The 26,793-nt window shown below is 39.9% G+C and overlaps 1 protein-coding gene across 2 annotated transcripts; it reads left to right on the top strand.

Moving 5' to 3' along the window:
- eRF1 (eukaryotic release factor 1) lies at positions 1-25,960 on the top strand. 2 transcript variants are annotated; one of them, XM_080268139.1, is made up of 12 exons: positions 1-96; positions 1,995-2,136; positions 2,389-2,564; positions 4,990-5,117; positions 6,807-6,957; positions 7,228-7,298; positions 8,376-8,495; positions 9,932-10,061; positions 12,822-12,948; positions 14,211-14,304; positions 15,086-15,233; positions 23,350-25,960. In XM_080268139.1, exons 2-12 carry the CDS (start codon positions 2,036-2,038, stop codon positions 23,433-23,435), a joined length of 1,332 nt encoding a protein of 443 aa, XP_080124265.1. In that variant the 5' UTR covers positions 1-96; positions 1,995-2,035; the 3' UTR covers positions 23,436-25,960. The 2 variants fall into 2 exon arrangements, with proteins under 2 accessions (XP_080124265.1, XP_080124264.1); XM_080268138.1 differs by lacking the exon at positions 23,350-25,960 and adding an exon at positions 16,349-16,459.
- The last annotated feature ends 833 nt before the right edge of the window (positions 25,961-26,793 follow it).

Genomic DNA, 26,793 nt, shown 5'->3' with positions numbered 1-26,793 from the left:
CACTGCCATGCTGTACTGCTGCTGTCACCCGGACCCCTTCTAGACTATCCCCTCTTTATTTTTAGTCTTATCTGCACCCTAGGGATTTAAATTGAGGTAAGTAGAAATTTGACAATGGTCTGGTGCTGTGGGATGAGTGTAGTGGCGTCAAGGGAGAGGAGAGTGAGTGAAATAAAACCGAAAATTGGAGAAGAGCCACCTGGTCCCCATGTAGCCTACCGAGTTTCTCTTTTTTGGCGGTCATAATTCCATCATTTAGATCCCTTTGTTTAACATTAAGCTTCATGTTTGTGAGTATATGCCAAGGTTGTGACCATTTGTGACCTGCATACTCCTCACGAGGCTCTGATCTTTGTGAAATATGCTCACACAAAACATCAGCTGGTGGATTCTTCGGGTTACGAGATACCACAACCTTGAAGACAAGAAATGAGTTTGTTATGCATTTTTAACTTACGAAAGCTCTCGAGATTGTGATTTTTAGTATTTTTGTGGGTATGAGAGAATTTTTTGGGGTGTATGATGTGGGTAGGGGAGAAGATGGTGGTGGGAAGTGGGCGAATCGTTTAGCTTCGGATATTCTCTTGTTCAGGTTATGACTCAGATTTCTGGGTATGATGGACCAAAACATTAGAATTGGGTACAAAGCCAGAAGATGGTTTTCCTTATCTCCTTGTTGATTAAAATTAATGTTACTGTATGACTGAAGAAGTTATCAGTAAATTTTGTATTGTAAAGTTAGACCATAGAATTTTGACTCCATTAGCCTATTGTGTACGCTCCTTGTGTTATTGCCCATTTCTTAGCCACAGAATTTCACCATTATTTACATGGAAGTCCTCTGTACTCAGCACATGAGCCTTCTTTTCATGTAAGGTATTATTGGTAGCAGTTACATTTCACTCAACTGTCTTGGGTTGGCTGTGTAGAAATATGCCATTTTTCATGTTTTGTAGTAGTAGTAGTAGTTAGGCAGTCTGGCCGAACAGCCCCGAGTCCCTAAGGAAGGCCATGGCTGAGACTGGGCTTTCCCACAGAGCTCTCAAGGAGTGTATGTTGTGTTGTTGGTGCAAGCACACAATCGCTTGTGCCAACAACAGAACATACACTTCTTCAGAGAAGGATACTTGCCCAGGCGACCGAAGCCATTCCCGGGTTCTCAGGCCCCGTGAAGGGCTGGGGGGGGTATACAGTGGTGTGGCTCCATGCTGTCCTTCTCCGCTTCGACAGCCTCTTGGGGGTGAACCCACGACGAAGACTCCACCGCTCCAGGTCCTTCATGTTTTGTAATAGGCATTGGCTGTATCATCAGTGTCAGTTCCATAGGTTGGTAATTGTTATTGTAAATGCTGTGTCATTACTGTTTTTGCACTGCCTTTGTATGACATTAATGAAATTTTGTCTGTGAAGGTACAGTAAAAAAAAATTAGAGCTTGCATATGGTTCTGCTACCAGTACAGTACTGTTCTAATTTTTCATGCTGCAGGGCATTGTTAGGAAGGCTGGAGTTATATGATGCATCTTGGGAAAATCTAATAAGCCGACAGTACCATATCTGATACTGGTACCTTGTTTTCTTTAATATACCAGAACAGGTCTCTTGTAGTTTCAGAGATTATTACCCCCTCCCCCCCCCCTTTTTTTTTTTTTGACATGCAGGGATCTTTTCAGTGGCTTTACTGTCGCAGGCTCTTTATGTAGCACTCAGTAAATAAGGAGGGGGGGTGGGATTTGCCAGCTGTTAGCTCCGTCTGATGTCACAACTTCATTATAATTGTTAGTTCAGGTTCAGTTAGGTAAAGTTATCTTGTTTTATGTACAGCATATTCAGTAGTGGACAGAGCTAGGAGCTGGAAAATCCCCTCCTCTCCTCAGTTACTAAATATTAAATGAAGCATTTGCATTGGAAAGCTATAGTTTAATAGTTCATTTTCTGTTCTGTTGATAGAAATGATTTTGATACTGTAACTAAAGTAACTCAATTCTTTTCCCAGGGGGTGTCAGAGTCAGCTCAGCAGGCAAACACTAGGACATCATGGCCTCTCAGGGGTACAGCTCGGATGAGAGCAGTGCTGACCGCAATGTAGAAATATGGAAAATAAAGAAGTTGATCAAGAGCTTGGAAATGGCAAGAGGGTGAGGACAGTTTTATTTGTTTTTGGTTATTAAATAATTTTGGGCTGTTCAGTTTTATAGACTATACCAGTAGTAGCTCAGATTAAATATTTGTTTAGATTTGCATCCAGGATGTTGAATCATGGTCTCTGACTGTAGATGGTTAGATTAATATTATATGGCTTACCTCAGAAAATAAATTAAAAATAAAATGTAGGCAACATTTCAATCAGTGTAACTAGTTACAATACTCATCATACCCTCACCCAACAGGAATGGCACATCGATGATTTCCCTAATCATCCCTCCAAAAGATCAGATTGCAAGAGTAAGTAAGATGTTAGCTGATGAATTTGGTACGGCATCCAACATCAAATCCCGGGTGAACAGACTATCAGTGTTGTCTGCCATCACGTCAGTACAGCAGAGACTCAAACTATACACTAAAGGTATGTTTTTTGAAGATTATTAGTATTGTATTACAAGCTGTTATAAGAAATAAATTTGGTGAGGCTTAGCATGCATACATTATACGTTAAAATACAGTAATCCCATGCCTCTTAAGGTTATCCACATCGAGATTGGCGGTGGTACAGTTAATATTTTCTTTGGATTGGAAGCTAAACCAAGTACCATCCATCCATCATCCAGTCCTACTTTATCCCATGAGGAGTGTAGGAGCCTGGAGCTAGGCAAGTTGGTCCTGACATTTAAGATGAAAGTGAACCAAGTACCAGCACAGCTTATTATTTCCAGCATTTTCTTGAAGCTTTTTGGGAAAAAAGTAAAAAGAAAACTTGAGAGTCTTAGCTTGGACTTCAGAGTTTCCGACCATGGAGCAATGATTATATGGCTAGTTGCCAAGCTAGTAGCTTCACTGCACTCCCAGGGTCAACAGTAGCCATCTGCCAGACTACCGTGTCTGCTACTTAAGTCTTTTTGTTGAAGGGGGTAATCTTATAATCTGTTGATGGTGTAGATCTAGGTGTCTATAAACAAATTAGTTTGATTAAGGGATGTTGTCCCTGATTCAGTGAACAATTTATTTGTTAAATGTGGATTTACCAAGTACCGGTACCAGTTGGTACTGTTATGGAGTTATTCATACAAACATGCATAAAAATGGTACAATGCTTCCACTTAAGGAATCCCCTTATTGAGATTGGCCAATGCACAGCTACCTTCTGTGGGCTGAAGTCTGCACCAATTGCCAAAACTAGCCCATTACTTCCTAATAGTTGCTGGATGCAGTTGGGGAAAAAAGAAATTTAAGATTATTATGATTTGTAACCATGAATGTTTCACCATGGTCTTTTACTGGTATTTACTTATGGCTAAATTTTTCCAGCCAGAGAGTGATGATTGTGTGACTAATTACCAAGCTTGTAGGTACAGTAGGCTCCAGGAGTCATGTTACCCCTGCCATCCTGCTGTCACTTATGTGGCAACGGTGCACTACTCGTGTGGGTATGGGGCAGACAGCAGAGAGTTTTCGAATTAAGTATTGTGATACAGTAAATCAACATATTAACATGGGGTTGAATGCTGCACTGAGGATATAATGTAATGTGGACTCTTTATAAGGGTATGTATTGTTACTTACAGTAAGAGAAGCGAGAGGGGGGGAGGGAGGAAAGTCAGAACACGAATGCTGAAGTGAGTGAGAATCAAGCGGCAGAACAACTTGTTAACTGCAAGGATACTAACACCAAAGAGTTTATGACTTATAAAAGCCTTTCGAGATTTTAGGGCCTGGATGTCCCCATAAGTTCTTACTCTTCTCCCCCAAGAGGCATGTAAGACAGTGACTGAAGGGAGATAGGATAATATCATTATTACCCATAATAACCCAGTTGAAACGTGGGACAGCTTCGTTCCCTTTCCCCTGCCCTGTTCGTCTCCCATTCACGGTACTTCGATGCATCACCACCTCCTCCGTTCACCAAGATTCTAAATTATATTATATCCTCTAAATCATTCAGCCGCATGTTAATATGTCGATTCACTGTATGAAATTATAAGAAAAATCTGTTGTCTGCCTCCTGCCTGCATGCGTAGTGCACCATTGCCACATGAGTGAGAGTGGGGTGGCAGGGGGTAACAGGACACTTGGAGCCGACTGTACGTTTCACTCATGGTGGTACTGGTACCTCCCAGAGTCTTTGCTAGTCATCCATCTGCAACCTTAAAGTTCAGTTATTACAGCAAATTATTTAGTAAATAGGAAGTCTTTAAGTGTAGGATTTACTTGTATTCATATTCTTGAAATTGCTGCTCATAATATAGTAGTGTATTATAGTATGTTTGTACTGGTATGATTAATGGCCCAACCTGTCTCAATAGTTGTGAGTTTGCTTCATATCATATGCAGTGATTCAGGGTTTGAAACCAGATCTGTGGTGGACATTTCAATGGGATGCTTGTAATATGTCCTTACACATACTAATGTATGCATGCACATTCTGTTTATGTCTGACACATACAGACTCTGACATACACCTTCTTAAGTTGTCCCTTCCCAGTTGGTATTTGGCCAACATGGGGAGAGGTTAAATCTGGCAGCATTTCTCCCACAGAAGAGATCTTGTCCTGCGGTGAACCTCATACAGACTGAAGCAGATAAAGATATTGTACGGTACAGAATATATATACTGCATGCTTAGACCCCTAATATGGTTAGATTTTGACTGGTATTAGCAAAGTACTGCTAGCCTTAACACAAATTCTTGTAATAATGAGTAAGTACCATTTTATGCATTTTACTAGCATTTGAGAAGCTACAGTAGGTTAGATAGCCACACCAGCACTGACTCTTAAAGAATTTACAATTGAGTGCTTTATGATTTGAGAAACTGATAGCTGTTTATGTTTCAGTTCCACCCAATGGCCTTGTCATCTATTGCGGAACCATTGTAACAGAAGAAGGGAAGGAAAAGAAAGTTAATATTGATTTTGAACCATTCAAGCCTATCAACACATCGCTATATCTCTGTGACAACAAAGTAAGATGTTTTATTAAATTTTGTATATATAACATCATAATTATCATATGCTCTTTGCATCCTCCTAGGATAGAGCTGTGTCCTGACTTATTAGTCCACAAATACTTCTTTTACTATATCAGACATTCCTCCTCCTTTTCTCTCACCACTGTACCATACGGTACTGCTCAACTCCCACCTCCCCCTTTCCTCCCTGCCCACGTAACTGTCTTCCTTTTCCAACATACTCGGCCTCACATGAAATGATTTCTTCTGACATCCTATCTATTTGTCTAAACTATCTCTGTGTATGTTTGTGTCTGTCACTCTATCTTCATTTCTGAAATACTCTAAAGTATCTTTATTACTTAAACCATTCATCGTACTCATGCCCACAGCATTTCTGAAGATAATTTCTGCAGTCTGCATGCTAGAAAGTGCTTGGTCTTTCATAACACAGGTTTCACTCTCGTATGAGTGTCAGCAGTAATACACTTTCATGCTGAAATATCTTCACTTTCATAGTAGCCATTCAGCTTTTCAAAAAGCACAAATTTTTTTATTAATCTTCTTTCCTAAAGTGATCTCCTTTTAACCTTGTACTCCATTTTGCCTTGTTTACAAATACAATTCCCAGGTATTTAAAACTATTCCTGAAACACCTCATTCTTGTATGTCTATATATTGCCAGATGCCTCAATCCCTGTATGTACTCTGCAATATTCATTGTGCTATCTTGACCCTATATCGTAGTGCATGCCTGAATTGGCCATACTGTATCTTTTCAAATATATATATATATATATATATATATATATATATATATATATACCATTATTTTGCCCTCATTTTCTGCCATAAAAAACATGTGATCAGCAGGTAAACAAGGCATTAGTAATACATTTCTCAGCTGATTTCCTCATTGTGAATATTTGCTCTACACAACCCATCCATTCTAAGAGCACCCTGCTCCACACTATGTGGTTTATTATTTTCCATAGGGCTTTGCACCTTCTGTGTAAGTCTGCCATCGTACACCTTCTTAGATATGCAGAGGAGTCTGATATCTCTGGTAATTACACCCATCCTTGCTACCCATCCCTTTGTAAAGGAACTGCAACTGCCTTTTTCCAGTTTTGTAGTACTTTTACAGTGCTTTATGGTGGTGGCCTTCTCATCATCATTTGTAGACACATTTCCTCTAATGCCATCCTTTCCTGTTGCCTGCACTTCTGCTTAGCTACTGGTTGCTACACATATTTCAGCTTGATGCTCAATGCTCTAACTCTGGCCAATGTGTGTGAAGTGCATCTGTAAAGGAAATTACTCCCCAGAAGTATGTGCAGGTGGTTAGGTTTGTGAGATGAATCCAAGACTCCATGGGTATGAAGATCTGTGAATGAACCCAGACCATTTTAGTGGGCATAGTGTTGATAATTCTTCCATTTCTTGCTCTCTCTTTCCACGTTTTCTGGCTTTTACTACTTCATCCCATCCTTAGGTGGGAAAAAAAAGCTCTGCTAAGTAGTCATTGTATAAATGTTTTCCTTAAATCTCTAGCTGATTTTGCATCCATATCTATATGAATTATCCATTTCAGTAGTTTAATGGCTCTTCCTCTGTGTCATTTATCTTGCTGGTTTATTGGTTTAAATGTAATAACAGTGCATTAGCTGCATTTACTAATTTTGAAATATTGTAATTTTGCAGTTCCACACTGAAGCCCTCTCTGCCCTATTGGCAGATGACAATAAATTCGGATTTATTGTCATGGATGGTAATGGTGCGTTGTTTGGAACACTGCAGGGCAACACTCGAGAAGTTCTTCATAAGTTTAATGTAGACCTTCCTAAGAAACACGGTATGTTTTCTTTTACAGTGTGCTTAAAGAGAAGTTATGGGTTTAATTGAATTTTATTTAGATATTATGAAATATGAATATTTATTATGTAACACCACATTAGGAGACATTTCTTGACTGCATTGTTGAAGTAATAATCATCTGTTATGAGAAGTTCACTATTGAATTAAGGTCATTGGCTGTAATAAAGAGAATGTATTAAGGTATAATTGCCATATTACCTTTGCCCTCTTCTTTGTAGACATAATTAACTTTTCTAAATGTCCATAGGCCGTGGTGGTCAGTCTGCTCTCCGATTTGCTCGTCTTCGGATGGAAAAGCGTCACAACTATGTGAGGAAAGTAAGTAATAGTGTTTGACTGATTGTATCAGTTTTTACCTAAAACTGATGTAGTGATTTCTGGTAGTGGTAATTACTTGTGTCGATGCCAGTGACTATTTTGTTTTCGAAGAATATAGCGAAGAAAGATTAGAGTAAGCTGTTTCCATTAATAGTACACATGAAAAGATAATTGAAAACAGTATAGTGTTTTAGCCTCCCAGATCTCTGTAAGATGACAGACTGTATGATGACTGATGTCTTACTTGGTTATGTCTTCTCCTTACCCTAATAATTTAGTGAGGGCAAGCTCAGCCTTCCAGCTGAGTGATGATGTTTGAATGGGTGATGAGTCATCAGACATGGAAAAGTAGCATCGAGTGTGATGCCTCATTTGTAATTATTTATATCTGCATATCTGCTTATATCAGTCTTTGTAACTAACATCCTGGTGCCTTGTCCTCTTCCAGGAACTCCCTTACAGTTGCTGGCATGAAAGAAGTGTTCAGCTCTTCTCTCCTGACACATCTCATATTTTTCTCAGCCACAATTCATACTGTGCCAGCTCTCACCTATAGACTTGTCAGCCCTCTTTTATACTATTTTCTTGTGTTCTCTTCATGCACTTACAAACACTGCAGTGCTTGCCTTCTGCTCTGACTTTCATACCACAGCATTTACTAGTGAATATTCTGTTGCTCATTCTGTCACTATTTCTTACACCAACTGTAACATTTAGTTTGGTAAAGTATAACTGTGTGATCAGGTAAAATACTTTCCAGAGTACTCATTTAATTTTGATGAGGTTAAACACACTATAGTAAGCTAATCTGCATGTCTGGTAGAATATTTATCTATTAATTTTTTTTAATAAATGATGGACAAATTTTTTAGTGTGTCAGAAAATATTTGGTTGTGCTGAAATCCTGGATTGCAAGTTGGCATAACTGAGTGGATTAGAGAAAAAAATGTAACCTGGAAAAAAAAAAATCTGTGTTCTAGGCAGATGTTCAGAACAGTATGTTGTATGAAACTAACAACCATACTGATGAAAATCATAGACACAATATGCAGAAATTAATGTAACACTTTTTTCCAGGTGGCAGAAACAGCTGTGCAGCTGTTTATTAGCAATGACAAGCCTAACATTGCGGGTTTGGTGTTGGCTGGTTCAGCGGACTTTAAGACAGAACTCTCACAGTCTGACATGTTTGACCCTGTAAGTATTAATACCAGTATTTTTCAGAATGTCTTGTTTATCCCTGATCATAATGGTTCTTGCCAATTAGCAAATTTGACACTAGGGCATAGTTAAAAACTTGTGATTTATGAATATATATTGAGTGTGGTGCAGCCCGACAGTACCTAATTAACCAAGAATTCGCGTATGGTTCATATATATGTAGGAGGAGTTTACAAAGAAGTCTTTCACACTTTCAGTCAAATAGCAGATATGTGTGTGTGGAGTTTTCATCTGCATTTTAGGCAAATTTAGTACCATAATAATTGCTGTCTTGCAACTCTGCTTTTCAGCCTGTGTTAAGGTTTGTCTGTGATTCACTGATGCTGTAATAATACTGTGTAGGCTAGGGAAGATCCAAATCTGAAGCCTTCGATCTGCTTTGAGTGTAGGATTTTAATCCCTTCACCTCAGTGGTATAATTTGTTATGAAACTTGCTTGCATATGGGAATTTACAGAAAGCTGCTGAAAGCATTGAACTGGCGAGACAAAGGAATTTACCCAGTAAATTTGGTTTATGTCCTTAATGGGAAGTTTTATTAAAATTTGCTCAGAAATTTTGTGTAGAATGTTACGGTATGGGAGGGCCCTCTGTGTTAGATATACACAAAGTTTTTCCAAATTGTCCATCAGTTTCAGATTTCAGTGAAAGTTGGAAAATTTGATACCATGTGCTATTACCATATTCAAAAATAATTTTTGTTATGTAGATGATTCGTCAGGACCAACTTGCCTAGCCCCGGGCTCCTACGCTCCTCATGGGGCGACATAGGATTGGATAGATGGATGGCTGGATGGAGGGAGATGGTTTATCAGCCCTTAAGGTTGCATGATATATCATTTGTACAATGTGTACCTAGCTGTATGAAGTTACTGATTAATCTCCTATTCCAATGATTGGCATTTTTATTGTTTAGTATAGTTATGTCATCATATGTTCAGTATCTTGCTTCGTCTTGGAGACTTCCTGCAGGAGATGAGTAACCTAAAACAAAACCATCTGCAGGCTTTTATTTGCAGTTATGCTTGGGGAAAGTTGAAAATGTACTTGGGACCCTGCCCTAGGGTGGGAAAGGGGATCTGGATGATGATGATGATGATGATGATGATGATGATGGAAATAGTTTCTGAAGATGAAGATTGAGTTGAAAGGTGGAGGAGTACTTGGGTGGCTTGTCAGCCCCTGATGGCAGAAGAACTAAAATTTCTTGTTAGGGTATTAATATGAGGCCCAAGGCCTTTATGCTCCGGATAGGGGGTGGAAAAAAAGATTAGATTGTAAGTGAATGAATGAATGAAAGATTAGCAAGTTATGGATGAAATTTTAAGGATGTGTTGTTTATTAGTGTACATAAATTTCATGAGGGTTTAGGACTGTTTGGAGTAAATTATTTATACATGTTTATTCTTGCAGAGATTACAAGGGAAGGTGATTAAGTTGGTGGATGTGTCGTATGGTGGTGAGAACGGTTTCAATCAAGCCATTGAGTTAGCGGCGGAGTCTCTGGCGAATGTCAAGTTCATTCAGGAAAAGAAGTTGATTGGTAAGCAAATTATTTTTCATTTAAATATAATTAGCTCTTGATTTTTGGTATTTGAAACTGATTAAATATACAGTATTTTATTACAGAAATGGGAAACTTACAATTTAGTTACATTATCTTCTGAATTGCAGCTACCAAGTTTATCCCATTTCTCGGCAGCTTAGCAGTCTCCAAAAATGTTGCAGTTTATTCATTAGTTATTGCATAAAAATAATAAAGGCGTGAAAGTATTGAACGTACTGGTGAGTCTCTTGAGTGTTTGGAAGAGTTTTGTTATTGGGAGGCATGTTATGTGCTGGAGGTGGGGCTGGAGCTAGCTCTGTGGCTATAGTGAGGAGTGATTGGAAGAAGTTCAGGGAGTTGTTGCCTCTCCTGACATTGAGAGGGCTCTCCTTCCGTGCTAAGGGATCTGTATGTGCAGCCTGTGTTAGGAGTGTGATACTGTACGGTGGTGAGGCCTGGACAATAAAAGAAGAGGATATTCGCAGGCTCAAATGTACAGAAAGGACAGTGAATAGGTGGATGTACCGTGTGTCCCTGAGTGTGAGGTCTGCGGGGGGCTAGGTTTATGATGGAAGAGTTGAGGGGTAGGATAGAACTGGAGTGTATTGGTGTTGTGATAAGGAGAGGTAGATTGAGATTATTTGGGCAGGTGGAGAGAATGGGGAATGATAATTGGGTGCAGAAAGTGAGAAGTGTTAGTGTTAGGGGTAGGGTTGCAAAAGGTAGACTGAAAAAGACTTGGGATAAGGTCATTGAGCATGACCTCTGGGATAAGGGAATGAAGAGGATAGCTGCCAGAGATTGAGCAGCATGGAGAGCTGCCATTAGGTGACCATGGCTGATGCATGCAAGCTTGTTTGTACCTTCAAAAACAAAACAAAATGATTGCATAACAATTTTACCCTCCATCTGACAAAGTCAGCTTGGGGTATTGTTATCACTGGTGTCCATCTGTGGAGTTGGAGAGATTTTTTTTCCGGAGAAAATCTCAGAAAGTATTAACTATTGAGACATGAAATTTCACATACCTGTAGTTATGTGTCTTGTAATGAACTGGTGCCTTTTGATAGGTAGACTGCTTTTTTTTTTTTTCCCCTCAAATTTTAATGCAACCTGTGCAAGGAATCTGAATACAGAACTCAGAAAGTATTCGCTATTGTCATGAAATTTCACACAGTTACTGTATGTGCCTTGTAGTGAACTGGTGCCTTTCGGTAGATAGAATGTTGTGTCTTGAGTAGTTTTTTTTTTTTTTTTTTTTTTTTTTTTTTTTTTTTTAAGAAAAATAAATAAAAGTAATTTTTCTCAGGTTTCAGTGCAACCTGCTGTCTCTGTGTTATACAGAGGGGGCGGGGGGTGAGGGCCATTATGCGCTTGGTTAGGTGTGGTCAGATAGAAGGTTCCAACAGCATAGCATTGCCTCTGTTTTGAAGTAGTTGTAATTCGTTAGGTGCGTTAGGTGTGTAGCAAGAATGAATCTTAAATCAAAGGCTTTTGTTGTGGGATAGACAAATTTGTTGAATGCTAATGTAGGAAAGGAGTGCAACTCTTGCTGAGTGCATGTTATACACCTCATTTTCATAACATAGACAGCCCTACATCTTAATCCCAATAGATGAGCTAGGGGAGCACCTGGCTGTAGTAGCCCGATATATACTGTTCTGTCTTTTGTGGTGGCTGAGTGGTTAGCATTGTTAGGAATGAAGCATCTGGCATGACAGAGCCAGGGCTCGAATCGTGGTGTGGAAAGATGGTACCAGGGGACTTGGGTGTCTAGTCAGCTTTTGCAGGTTGGTGGGTAAAATGAGTACCGAGGGGAACACCTATGATTATACAGTGACCTTGTGTCCCAGGATTGTGGGTGAATAACCCTCCATAGATTCAGAGATCTAAGTTATAAATAGGAGCACTGTAGCTAAGTGCTTCATGGCATCTGTCTCTCTCTCTCTCTCTCTCTCTTTTTTTTTTTTTTTTTTTTTTTTAAATGTCCATGTGACCCAAAGACCACTACACTAATTGGATGCCACTGTGAACTGTTGCCATTTGCCTGTCATCATCATCATCATCATCCAGACCTCCTTTCCCACCCTAGGGCAGGGTGAGGAGTAACAACGTCCAGACAGCCCAAGTTTGCCCAATCCAATGGGCAAAGCTTCCATTCACTCATCATTCAGGCCCCTGGAATCCTGGCTGTATCAGATACGCCAAAAACTATCACCACATTCTGTAGCTTCACATAAGCATGTTTGGATAGAGTCAGTCCGAACGCTGTCACGTTGAAAAGGGGTGTCAAATCCCTGGTCATGCAGTTCTCACAGCATTCATCCAGCCAGCTCGATTTCTGGTCAGTCCCCTAGCCCCACCGACTTCCTTATTTCTCCTCCTCACGCACTCATCTACCACATCCCTACACTTTCTTGGCCTACCTCGCCTCCTCCGTCTTTCCAATTTGCTCAGATACACCTTTTTCACTACTCTATTGTTATCCATTCTCTCCAAATGACCATACCATCTCAGTACACTCTCTAATTTTAAGTAAATGGTTAGATTAATAAAAGAATAAACTGTTAGTTACAAGAACATTTTATGCTTAAATGCTAATGAATGTAACTGAACTAATACAAGTAGTAACATATTTTTAAAACAGTCGCTAATCTGGGTGTTCTTTGAGAAAAACTAAATTTTTAGCCTTGGCAGTTTCTTGATTGTGTATTTTTATACTTTTATTATGGAAAGCTAAGACAACTTGTATTTCAGCTAAGTACTTTGAGGAGATCAGTCAAGACACGGGGAAGTACTGCTTTGGCGTAGTGGACACACTAAAAGCGCTAGAGTGTGGAGCGGTAGAGATTCTTATCTGTTGGGAGAACCTTGACCTCGTCCGGTGAGTGTAATGTTTTCAGTCTTACAAAAGTAGTCCTCAGTATAAGTCAGGAGTATGTTTCAAGATGTCATAACTCCATTATATCAGTAAAGGTTGCAGGGGGTAATAGGCAAATTATATTCCTAGGTAGTATTGGAAAATTTTTGGCAATTTTTCTGTGATTTATTGTTGACGTAATTGCAAAAATTATATGAAGGCAGTTTATAAGAAAGACATTCTGTACAGTAGAAATGTAGTCATCCACAAAAGTCATGTTGATGACCCCGCCTGCTCCACCATCTCGTGGCACCTAACCCTCCTCATCTCTGGGCCGTCACTAACCTAAAATCCTGCATACACTGTTACCCGAAAAATCCTGTTTCAGATTAACTCTGTGATTTAAAGTAAATGTGGTTAAGAACAAAGTGATGGTTGGTGACACAGAAGTGGACTTACAGTGTGATGTGTTGGTGAATGAAGAGAGACTTGGACTGGTTAGAGTTTAAGTAACTGGTTGCAATGATAGAGAAGAGAATTAATATGCAAAAGTAGAAAGTACTGTAGAGTAATACAGATAAAGATATTGACTGGGTGCTATGAAGGCCTTGAAATGAAATAGCTCCCACATGAAAGATGTACTGAGTTGGGATCCAGAAATGGAAAGAGAAAGCACAAAGGAAAACTAACAAGCAGCATGCCCTGTGAAATGGGGTGCATAGTCTTTCACACGCAGTTCATGCATTCTAAATCCTGGGCTCCATTTTACAAGCAAAACTGTTTGGTGTTCATTTCTGTTTATAGATGTTCTTGACTTACCATGAGATAGTCATTTGGTCAACTACTTGGTTAAAAAAGGGATGCCAGACCCATGTCATATACTTCTACACATAGTTCTTCCTTGCATAATGATCATTTGTCAATTTATGTAAATGAATTGATTGTCTGATTTAGTAAGGGTTCACTTTTCACTCATTGTGGTACACATCATGTGAAACTGGCATTTTAAATTTTGAGGTGAGGAGAGCACATTAGTCAGGTCACATCATTGGCATACAGTTATTCACAGATTTGACAGGTAATGGAAGTATCAAAATATACACCATTGATAGCAAAGTGAATGAATGTTTGACTTGTTTCAGTAGACAGCAGTCATAGTCTTTGTACTTTTGTGTTTTTAGTCTCCAATTTTCTGCCCAACCCATGTATGGTTGTAAGAAATTGGGTTAGAATTGTGAAAATGATTTACATTATCCATTGAGTACAATATCTAGTTTGGTTGTCAGATATGTCTTGAAGAACCATCAGTCTGGAGAGGAGACCATCTTGCATTTGACTCCAGAGCAGGAGAAGGACAAGACACACTTCACGGACAAAGCTGTAAGTTCACTACGTCTCTAAATACAAAGTATATATCTACTTCGATAAACTATTTTAAAGCTTTGAAAACTGCTTATAATTTTTAGCTGCCTGGTGGTTTGATGAGTTTCGGGGTTTCAGCTGGATGTAACCCATAAGGATCTAATTCTAGTGGATGGGTGGGGATTATTGCTCACATAGCACCATTGAGATGTGAGTAACTGGTATTTAAGTGGATAAACAAAATGAAGCTTTGAAAACTGCCTACAGTTTTTTTATGCCTGGTGGCCTGTTGATTCAGGGTGCTCCAATTGGATGTGATCCTTAAGGGTCTAATGCTAGTGTGTGGTAAGGGTTTATTGCTTGCATAATGTCACTGCGGGTCAGACAACTGGTCGCTTGAGCCTTTAATGTCTGAACTGAGTAACTGGGCCCTGGGCTTTTTTGTGCTTTGTTTAGGGCAATATTAGATTGGATGATGATGGAAAACTGTTCATACATAGTTTGTAAATATTGTACATTTTAATAAAATTACAGCATTATGTGATATACTTTATCATTAGCTAATGATATGTAGGTTTTTATGTATATATATTTTCCTCTTGATTCTGTTCAGCTTAGGGCTTTTTTTTCAGACTGGAGGGGTTATATACGGCCTTAATAAACCCTTTCATCTGAGAAACCTTTTCTAGGTTGAGGAAAATTGTGTGATAGCAGCTAGAAGAAACTAAAAAAGTATGGTATATCACTTGAATTGGAGGGGCCAAATGACAGTGTTACCATCTTAGCCATGATTCTACAGACGGGGGTGGAGTTGGAGCTGGTGGACTCAATGCCGCTGTTGGAATGGCTAGCTAACAACTACAAGAGCTTTGGTGCCACTCTGGAAATCATCACAGACCGATCCCAGGAAGGTTCTCAGTATGTCAGGGGCTTCGGCGGTATTGGAGGTAAGTTTGGGTCACACTGAATGGAGGGGGGGGTATGGGGGGAGGCAGATATCTGACTGCAGATCTGGGCACTCTCTTTTCCAGGGAGCTTTTGGATAGGTTTGGTTGTCTGTTATGTTTGGCTAAGTTATTCTCAGTTAGTTTTGTTAGGGTTAGGTAAGTTTGGGTTACTGGTGATGAAATAAACGTAGTCATAATGGGATGAGAAAAGTTAGTGCACGGTGTTAAAATGTTTGCAAAATGGAAATGCACTGGGGAGATGCAGGCAAAAAGAGAGTGAATAAGTGCTTGTGCCCAAATAGCTTTCTGTCGTTCTCTGATGTGATATTTTGGATACCAGTATGTTTTTGTTCCTTAGCGTGCTTGATGATGATCTTAATATGATGTGTAGTGAAAGCATTCATGCTTGAAGGTAAAAAAATTAGATGAAAATTTAATAAATCTATATCACAGTTGTTTGTATTGATTCTTGGGTTTGTTATTTACCATTGTTTTGTTCTTGACTGCTGCAGAACTATTTTTCTTAGTTTAGGACAGACCCTTTGTGCTGACTGATTAATGAAAGCTCTGGCACTACATTGATTTACCTGAGAAGAGAACATAAGCCTGTGGAAAGTGAGGGACGTCTTCTCAATGTTTGATGAATACATTGTGGAAAAGTCAAATGCTTCAGAACACATTGTGTATTTGAGATGATAGCTATTCTCCTGATATATTTTGGTTTGTATTCTTAAGGCAAAGACTGGAAAGGTAGTTGTTTTGCTGACTGTATGCCATGAAAAACTCAAAAGGAGCAGTATAATAATACGCTAGTTTTATCAGCCTTGAATGGGCAGTCCTTGTCATATTGTAAGTCAGGGATGTGTTCCAATGTATAATAACTTTTCCCTACATTGGTTTTGATAGTTGGAAGAAACTGTCAGTTTAGTTTTATAAGTAGGAATGGAACTGGAGTAGATCATATTGTGTGTAATTTGTTGTGAACTACCGGTAGTGGCTGGAATAAATATAAAAAACATAATGAGGACTAACATAATAGCAATGCAAATTCTTTATTCTGGGTAACTTAATAGGAAGTATGCACTCAACAACCAGGTCTTGCTTGCTTTTGCCAGGAATCCTCCGCTACAAGGTGGACCTGCAGGGTATGGAAGAAATGGATGATATGTACCTCGACGTTGACCTTGATGATTATATTTAAGGAATTTTTAGTGCTAAGAGCTGGGTCAGTGAAATAGAGTGTGGAGTGTGTTGATAGTACCGCAAGTTTGTTGAGTTTGAAAGTTATTGATCATAGCCATGTGCATTGTGCAAGTAACCTGTTAATTTAACCCTTTAACAGTGGCAGTCAGTTCAGAGGACTGCTTTCATATCAATCAAGTAGTTAGATAAAAAATGCAGTTTCATTGGCACTGACACAGGAGCTCTAAAAACCCGCTCCAAACTATGACAGGATTAAATAGCTGTATATGATCTGGCGTGAAGTGAATTTTGGGGGCCACTGTTAAAGAGTTAAGTTGATGAAATTCTTAAATTTGCCATGCCATACCCTTCTCTCATTTTATACAAAGTTTTTTTTTTTTTTTTTTTTAGATAATTCAGATATGAATGAAGTGTGGTAATAAAGATTGATAACAGAAGTTAGGAGTGAACATTTTAACATTCTGTGGAGAGTGACACTAACTTACCCGTCTTACACCTGTCACTGGTCTGACTCAGAATCTTTTTCATATTTGCCCTTGTTCTGCTTATAAGTACATGGAGCATTTTTTATTTCAAGCACTGTATTTTGCGTTGGTTTTGAAAGAAAATTGCTATATGACTTTGCACTGAAAACTAGTTCATTAACAATGTTCTGGTGGGAACCTTTGACTTTGCCTTCATTCTGTCAGTAAACTTAGGCATTGTCATTCATGTAAATTCTGTTTATGTCAGCAGGAACATAAACAGAATATATCTTTGCCTCTTTTGAGTACAGTATTATTATTATTATTATTATTTTTTTTTTTTTATTTCAGTAATACAGAACCATTAGTGTTCTCGATGGTTTTCAGTCATTTTGCAGATTATTTGCAGTTCCATCTTGGAATTTTTCCATGATGTTTCCAGTAGACAGATAGACAGACCAAACCAAAAACATATTGTTTCATTCGTTTTGTTTAATTTTTTGAAGGGTCCAACATGCTTGCATGCGTCGACCTTGGTCACCTAATGGCAGCTCTTCACGCCGCTCATTCTCAAGCATCCTCCCTATTCAAGTCTCTTATCACTGGATCTGCTGGCTCCAAACCTTCCCTGTCCTAGTCAAACTCATTAAACAACTGGTTTTAATGCTCTCTCTAGGCATCGTTAATATCCTCGCTGTTCACCACTAAAATTCCTTCATTATTCTTCACACATTGCTCACCTATGATATCCGTATTCTCCTTCATCATCTGAGTTGCCACCTTAAATATCATATTCTTCCTTTCCACACTATTTAGGTTATCAAGTAAAAGTCAGTGAGACTCAGACTTTGCCTTGTAAACCTCTTTGCCGGCCCAGCGCATGTTAGCCAATTATTCTGCTTTGCTATCACCCTTTTTCCATTCCCAGAAAGCCTTCTTTTCTTCGTAACTGCAGCTTCTACACCCTTATCCCACCACCAAGTTGCTTTATGTCTTGGGGGGGGGGGGGGGCTTGTTCATCTGCACACTGAATCAGTAACTCTCAAGAGGTTGTTCTTCAGGGCCTGTACTGTTCATTAACACTTCTGTCAACATCTCCCAGCCACCACTTTCCTCACCTTTGCTATAAAAAGCATCCCCTACTGTTTGGCTTCCATATTTTCTTCAGAGGTGCATAGGTTTTCATCGCCAGCTCCTTAAGCATCATGTCACCTCAGTCAAAAGGTTTCCTGATGTTTTATATTGTTTTCATACAGTGGAAATAGTGCATTTTTTTTTTTTGGGGGGGGGGTTGGTTTGTGATGCACTGAAGGGACCTTTTTTTTTTTTTTTTTTTTTTTTTTTTTTTTTTTTTTAAAGGCCATACACTCAACCCCCTGCTATCGCGCCTAATTGGTCACAGGAAATGCATGTGATAGCTGAATGTGTGATAGCTGAACTGAACAATCAATGGGAAAATTTCTAATTGGTTTTTCGGTGGCCCATTTTTCTAACTTTTAACCACTTTATGCCTACGATTTCCTGCCAATCTCTCCTCTAACATGAAATAAAGCATTATTATATTAATAATAACAGTATAATGAATAAATAAACAACATAAAAGGCCATCAAACTTTTATAAGGATTTCGGCTTGGGTGGTTTGATTGGTTCCGAGGCTTGGGAGTGACTTAGTTGCCGCCAGATCTCTTTGGCTGTCTCCATTTCTTTAGTGTCCACAGCTAAAGGGGGTATCACATGGTACCTTATATCAGGAGTGGCTGAGGAGCATTTAAGTGGAACAAAACTTGGACGCTATCACACATGTTCCTCACACTGTCGTCAGAGCCCCGTCTCAGTTGTAAACACGTGATTACTTTATCGACATCACAGTTTTTTCAGCATAAGAAATATTAACTCTTTATAAGGGTTTCAAAACGATTGATATTTATTCTAAAATACAATATTAGTAAGTATTCAGCGTTAGGCTAAATTTCAATGCTGTTGTACGATATATTCTTTTGAGCCGAATGGGTTTTGGTCACTGTTTTGCCCATCGTGTCCTCAGCAGGAATCCGTTCAGATGCATTCCAAATGCCCGTGCTATAATCGGAAATTTTACCACGTTACCGTTCCGATTAACCATCGTATCCTCTGCAAACCTCGTATGAAGTGCCGTGTGAATAAGTTTCGCTTAGCCTGTCTTCAAACTCGACGCGTGATAGCAGTCTTGGGGTGCGTGATAGCATGTATGGTTGTGCATTTGATGTGTGCGTGATAGCAGATAAGCGTGATAGCTGAACGCGTGATAGCAGGGGGTTGAGTGTACATGATACACTGAGCCTGTGTCCATATTATGTCAAGAGAATACTTTTGTATTGGTCTGAATAATGAAACTGGTATGGATGGCAGAGGACAGGGCTACATAAAGGTAATTATTGGTCACTACTCCCTCCAGGAATAAGGAAGTGATAGACCATCATCATCATCATCATCATCATCCGGACCTCCTTTCCCACCCAAGGGCAGGGTGAGGAGTAGCAATGTCCAGACCAGACAGCACAAACTTGCCCAGTCCAGTAGGCCATGGTTCCATTCACTCATCATTCAAGCCCCCTGTAGGCCATGGTTCCATTCACTCATCATTCAAGCCCCCTGAGTGCTGGCTTTACCGGATACGCCAAAAACATTCACCACATTCTGCAGCTTCACACAAACATATCCGATTGAGCCAGTCCGGACGCTGCCATGCTCACAAGTGGTTCCAGAATCCCTGATCATGCACTTCTCCTCACAACATACATCAAACCAGCTCAATCTCTTGTCAGTTCCCTAGCCTCACCGACTTCCAAACCTCTCTTCCTCAGACACTCATCCACCATATCTCTCCACCTTCTCCTTGGCCTACCTCTCCTCCTCCCTCCTTCAAATTCGCTAAGGTATACCTTTTTCATCACTCTATTGTTATCCATTCTTTCCACTTGACCATACCATCTCAGGGCACTCTCTTTGATTCTGGTGTCCACTGACTTCCTCACTCCACACCTTTCACGAATCACATTATTTCGGATCCTGTCCACCTTCTGTATTCCACATACATTCCTCAGCAGTCCTATCTCCACTGCTCTTACTCTTGACTTTTCATTTTCATGCCACACCATAGTCACACCCATATGTTAAAGTTGGCACTAATACTCCCTCATGTAAGCCTCGTTCAGCTGCGACACTCAAGCCTCTGTTTCTTATCATGGCCTTCATTGCACCAATTACTTTTCTTCCTTGTGTCACTCTACTTTCAACTTCTTTTGCACATTTTCCTCTCTTTTCTATCACTTCACCAAAGTATTTGACCTCTCACCAATTCCAGTCCCTCTCCATTCACTGTGACATCACACTGGGAGTCACCTTCTCTCTCAATAACCATCACTTTACTCTTTTCTACATTTACTCTCAAGGCATGATGCTCACAGACATCAGCAAAACTCTGCACTAGCCTACCAATTTCTTGTCTGGTACTTGCAAGCAGTACTGCATCATCAGCATACATCAAATTTGAGATATTCCATCTATCACCACTCATTACCAACACCATCCCTGTCTCCATTAGTTGTGTTTTTACTTCTCTCATCACCCCATCCATATTTTGAACAACCATGGGGACATCACACAACTTTGTCGCATGCCCACACCAATTGTGAACCATTCATTTAGATGCCCATTAACCCTTACACATGCTTCACTACCATCATAAAAACTCTTGACAGCACCTAACAGCTTACCATCTACACCATAAATGCACAAAACTTTCCACAATCCCTCTCTGTCTACTCTGTTGGATGCTTTTTCCAGATCCATGAATGTGATAAACTCCTTATTGTCCTTCTCACAAGCCTTCTGTGCTATCGTCTCACGGCGAATACTTGATCCACACATCTTCTGCCACTCCTAAAGCCATCCTGTTCATCACTCACTAGGATTTCTGATATCTCTCTTACTTTCTGTGTAATATTCCTCCATATACCTTCCCTACCACACTCAATAAACTTATGCCACGATAATTCTTGCACTCACTTCGCTCACCTTTATTTTTGTACAAGGGTACAATTACAGCCTTTTTCCATTCTGCAGGCACAGTTTCACTCATCCATGCCTTCTTAATATCTCCAACAAGCACTTCGTTCCACTCTCTCCACTACACTTAAGCATCTCTGCTTACACCTCATCAACCCCAGCTGCTTTCCCATTTTTCAGCCGCTTCACAGCACTCTTCACGTGTGCGAGTATCACGTCTCCGGCATTGCATTCCTTCTCTGCACACTCCCAAAACCAATCATGTTTACAGCCACTCTGCTCTCTATAATCCCATTCATCAGGCTTTCAAAATATTCTTTCCATCTGGTCCTTACTTCATCTCCATGGGTTAGTAACCTACCACTTGCATCCTTCCCACCATCACATTTCTTTCCGCTTTCACTTCTACATTTCCGCACCTCTTTCCAGAATAACTTTCTATTTTCAGAGTAGTTTGCATGCATTTTTCTTCCCAGATCATCATTTATCTCCTTCTTTTTCCTCTTCAGTAGTCTCTTTACATGCTTCTTGCTTTCAATATACTCAGTTCTTATTTCAACTGAACCCCTATCCTGTAACCACTTTAGCCACTTCTTCCTCTTTTCCTCCGCCGCTGTCTTAACCTTCTAATCCCACCATGCCACACCCTTCTTTTTTGTTGATACTCTTGCCACACCACACACTACACACCACTTTAGCATTCCTAACTAAGCAGTCCCTATATGCATTCCACAGGCTGTCCAGATCTAGTTCATTCCAGTTCACTGATTCTAACTCATCCTCTACTTTGGTCCTGTAATCATCTGCCATTTCTTTGATCCTCAGCATCTCAACTTTCAGTCTTTCTCCCTGACTACTCCTCTCTCTCTTGATCCACCTCACTCCCTTCAGCTTGAGCTTGCATGCCACAATCATATGATCTGACAGACCTCCACATCGTCCTTTCACAGCCCTCGTATTAGCAACCATTCCCATCATCGACCTCTCTACGAGCATGTAATCAATCAGGCTTCTTTCAACACGATTCCCGTTTCCTCTATACCATGTATATTAATGTGCATCTTTGTGTTTGAAATACGAATTACAAATGCACAACCTCCTCTCCTGACACATATCCTTCAATCTCTTCCTATTATCATTTTCTCCTGGCACTCCATAATAACCCATTGTCATCCTCAGGACCAGTGCCTACTCTTCCGTTCATATCCCCCATCACAATCACTTTATAGCTCCTGGGCATTTCTCCCACTATTTCACCCAGCTCATCCCCAAAGCTGTCTTTCTCACTCGTCCTCACACGGTGCATATGCTACAATCACTGCCACTTTCACCATCTCAAACTTGAACTTGACATACATACACCTTGAGCTGACACATTTGTAGTGTCTCATTCCACTCTGCCACACTTCATTCATCAACAAAGCAACTCCTTCCCTACATCCTCTCCCATTCATTCCCGATCTTACACATTTCACACCCTCCCACTCCTCCACTTCACACTCTGTCATCTTCGTTTCACACAGTGCCATCACAGCATATCTTGCACTCTTGAACACATTCACCACTTCCACCCTCTTGCTCTCCTCATTCACACCTCTCACATTCCACATGACCATGCGAGTCTGCCCATTTGGTTGGGGCCCTTGGCAGGTATTGGGCCCTCCGAGGCTCTCTGAAACGACTGCCATGATATAGTGGTTTTGGATAGGGGAATCTAGGGGACACTTAACCCTTCCAGAAACCCTGGTTATATGGTTACAACCCAGTGTAGTAAATGGGAAACCATTTACCCAGGAAACCATTTGGCTTGTCACTCAGTGTAGAGCTCATATGGCATCACTGTACATTGAGTGAGTGGATGATGGGTGCCTCCACCTACCATAATGGAAGTGATAGACAGATTAATAAAAATTAATAAAACTATTTTTTTTTTTTTTTTTTTGCACAACAGGGGCATATTAGAAGAACAGATGCCAAGTCAGAACAATGACAGTTGCATGAGAGTAGTAAATTGATTATTTTTGAGTGAATTAACAACAGTTTAATATTTTAGTGCATTAGAACTTGAAGTGTTGATTAACAGTACACATTCTTATGTTGAGGACATTGTTTTTGGGTAATTTTATTAAGTGCTTCTCACCGGCAGTCAAATATATTACATCAGTGGGTAGAGATTCTCTCTCCTCGGAAAACTAAATAAATAGTTGTAAAAGAACGTTATTGGGTAGAATTAACATAGCTAGGTAAGAATTTCATATAGTTTGTAGCACTAGTAATTGGCCTTTCTTTTTCTTGAACAGCAGAGCTTTATTATTTTTCAGTGCCAGAAATCCATAGCAATGAGTGATATGAGAGATGTGTAGAGTTGTTTTCTTCAATTAATGAAGCATATATTCAACAGGGATCCTGCGTTACAAAGTGGACCTACAGCAGCTGGCGGATCTGGAGGAAGAATTCAACGACATTGACTTGGATGACTACATGTAAATACTTCTGGCTCCTGACTGGCCATAAAGTGCGGCACCAACTCTTGGGGTCAGCTGTTCTAGTGCAGGACAGCGATTGGCCCTTCTTGATATAGAAGTCGCGCTGAACCACTGGCCTAAAGTGGTTCTCCATTGTTGCCTGACAATCAGGCTTTTTCTGTTCTGTATTGTAAGGAATTTTGAATATTACCAGCATCTAATCCTGGATAACATTTTTACAAGGTGGCACATTGTGAGGGTGCTTGGGAGGCTGCCTAGGGAGGGTTGGGTTAGGGGGAGTTGCAGGAGGACTTTGGTAGTATTTCACTTGATATGGATCTTGGCAACTTTGATCTGATTGGAAATATACCCTTTTTTATGGGTTGTCAGTTTAGGATTAGGTAGCTTTTTATAACCCAATTGACTGAGTCATGAAGTGTAGAGACAGCTGTGGAATGCTCCGTTTATATATATATATATTTATATAAATAGCTTAAGAAAGACGATAACATTTGAAATTAGTTATTTTTTTATTTTTGGTTCTTGCAGTGTGACACTGAACAGTGTGGTACTGGTAGTATGTCACAGGAATGGGATGAGACACTAATATATTGTACCTCTACTTATGGTCTGGACAGTTTAGCTGTTGAAGGAATCGGTTATGGATTGCAGCTTAAATGTGTTAACTGGAAATGTCATTTGTTTAGGTTCTCAGATTTGACACTTCTGTATTGCCTGTGATAAAGATAATTTATGTTATTAAGTCAGTTATATTGTGTTTATAATTTTTTTATTAAAAAGTGTACATCAGTGGGTATAACACTACAGCATGGTATGAATTTACTTGCAAGTCTGTTGTATTCAGTTGCAAGTACAGTACAGTAGTATCTTTGCACTATGATCATGTTTCATTATTATGATACTGGCATGTTTTTCTCCTCTTGATGCTGTTGAACTGCTGTTCTCCTGTTTCCCGTTTGTTAGTTAACAACAGCAGCAGGTCAAGGGAGCTTATCAGAATTTTAAATCATCACTTTCCCACAATTAATATAAAGGTTGTGGAATCTTTTTGTGCAATGTTAAAAGTGCTGTATTGAACCCCCCTAATACCTTCCCTCTAAGAGTCCTGTTTGGCATACAGGGCTTTGCCTAGGCAGGGACGATTTTTTTATGCTCAATAGAGAAGAGCTATACAGGCAGTAGAATTTGATAATAGCTGACCTGAGCCCAGATGGTTGACATGATGCAGCTGTGTTGCGTGCAGTGCGGCATCTGTGTCACGTGCAGCTGGTGTGGTTACAGTGTTGTCAAGTGGGCAGGTGGACATTTCCCTACAGTGTTGCCTGCATGTTAGATACACTACTGTTAGCTCCCAGTGTGGTTAATTTTTTGCCAAACTAGCATCTTATCTGTGCCTTATTGGGTGTTTTTGTGTTCCTGTTCTGATGGACAGGTATATAAGTATTTAAGAGGAAATGATGAGACATAGAAAGCATTATGGGCTCTTCTTGACAAGCCACTGTCAGCACGTTACCTCAGTTTGCACTTCCAATGTAGGTCAGCCTCCGGGTGCAGTCTGAATGCTAGAACAGTCATTTGTAGTAGACCGTAGTGCAATGTGGACTGCTACACGGTTTTGTTAGTGATGCCAAAGACCAGAGCAGTTCAGAATGCACTTGCTCCAGGTACAGCAGATTGGAGTGAGGTGAGCTATGGAACTGGTGCACTGCGGACTGCTGTATGCTCTTTTGTGAGTTGCGCTGGTGGTGGAAGACAGCAGCTCAAAGTGCACTGCCTTCTTAGCTGACCGTGAACCTTGCATATATACTTGCCACTAACTCAAAGTTTCCTGTGAAGATGACTACTCAGTATATGGGTTATTGGTTTTGGTAAGTGATTGCCTGCCAGAAGAAATTTTCATCACAGTTAATGGTCATAAAAAAAGTTTTGGAAAAAATGTTTATCAGTTTTTAAAATAATTATTAAATACATTATAACCACATCAGTTGTTTGTATAGATGCTTTATTTTATCCATTTCTGAGTATAATAAAGGGTAGGCAGTCACAGCAAAATCCATCCATAGATAATATTAATCCCAGTTGAAGAAATTAAAAGTGAATATATATTACCAGTTTAGGGATCTTGCAGGATTATGTAAGTTCATATACTTATATCATGTTTCCCTACAAGACTTCCATATATTTTTTTTTTTAGTATCCCTCAATAATTGGCCTATTCAGAGAGAGCCTGTTAAAAAAAAAAAAAGTCAGTGGAATAGACATTGCCTGGGCCAGAACGTGCTGCAGTGTAAATTTGTTTCCTCTAGGGTTGGGAACAGCTATACTCTATTGATTGGCTATCACAGTTATTTGGTCGAGAAATTTAGTATTGTGTTAAGTTCTTGCAATACGTGAACATTTATTTAGAGATCAAAAGTCATCTTCAGTAAATACAATTTTAAAGATGTCACCCAGCCGCAGTGTACATTTGTTTCTCTAGGGTTTTGAATACCTGTATGGATTGGCTATTAAAATAGAGAAAGTATTCCTCTGGCCTGTGAACTTCTCCTTTCATATGTGGGTAGTATTGGAAAACGGTTAACTGGGTAATCATCTGTTATGCCCAAGGATGTCTGTGTTGTATCATGGTTAAGTCAGACTATTTTATTCATTGTACAAGAAACCCCCTCTGGGAAAAGGGTTAGGAACTTTTCCGTAACTTTTTCATCACAAATTCTTTTTCAGGTTATCTTGCTTTGTGTCAGGCAGTTGTATTCAGATTAGATTTTTCTTTGCTAACATTCCTTGGAGGTACTACCATGAGAGATGGCCTATTAGCTGATCTTCCACAACATATACAGGTGGGGAATTCATCCACATTTACACTGTCAGAGTAGTGGTAGGTGGAAGCACCCATCATCCACTCACTTCATGTAGTGCTGCATTTAGCTGACTCAGTTCTGAGAGACAAGCCTAACCTAGAAAACCATTTACCACCACCATCATCATCTAATCCAGTGTTGTCCCATGAGGAGCGTAAGAGCCTGGGGCTAGGCAAGTTGGTCCTGACATTAAGATGAATGACCAGCTTCACTCATCCATGAGTGGCATTACTTGAGCAATGAACCCCAACCATCTGTTGGATATAAGCCTGCACAGGCACAATTCGATTGGAGTGCCTTAATTGCCTACTAAACCATAATTTGGTTATATGGTTACTGCCCAGCATAGTAAATGGTTTCCTGGTGTAAAGGATGCCATTTGGCTTGTCACTCAGTGTAGAGTCACCTGTAGATAGAGGGAAGAGAAAGAATGAAGGAAAGAAAGACAGAAAAGGAAGGAAGGAAGAGAGGAAAGAGCAGGCACCAGAGAGCAGCACT

The sequence above is a fragment of the Coenobita brevimanus genome, chromosome 26, assembly GCF_032717465.1.
Source record: "Coenobita brevimanus isolate Jiangsu-jjx chromosome 26, ASM3271746v2, whole genome shotgun sequence".
In the NCBI taxonomy this organism is placed as follows: domain Eukaryota; kingdom Metazoa; phylum Arthropoda; class Malacostraca; order Decapoda; family Coenobitidae; genus Coenobita; species Coenobita brevimanus.
This window is presented reverse-complemented; position numbering and strand designations above follow the sequence as displayed.

Excerpts from the sequence above, each read along its gene's own strand:
- eRF1 (XM_080268139.1), top strand. The coding sequence starts at position 2,036 with ATGGCCTCTCAGGGGTACAGCTCGGATGAGAGCAGTGCTGACCGCAAT. Across the intron at positions 2,137-2,388 it reads AGCTTGGAAATGGCAAGAGG|GAATGGCACATCGATGATTT; the intron begins GTGAGGACAGTT and ends CTCACCCAACAG. Across the intron at positions 8,496-9,931 it reads AGTCTGACATGTTTGACCCT|AGATTACAAGGGAAGGTGAT; the intron begins GTAAGTATTAAT and ends TTATTCTTGCAG.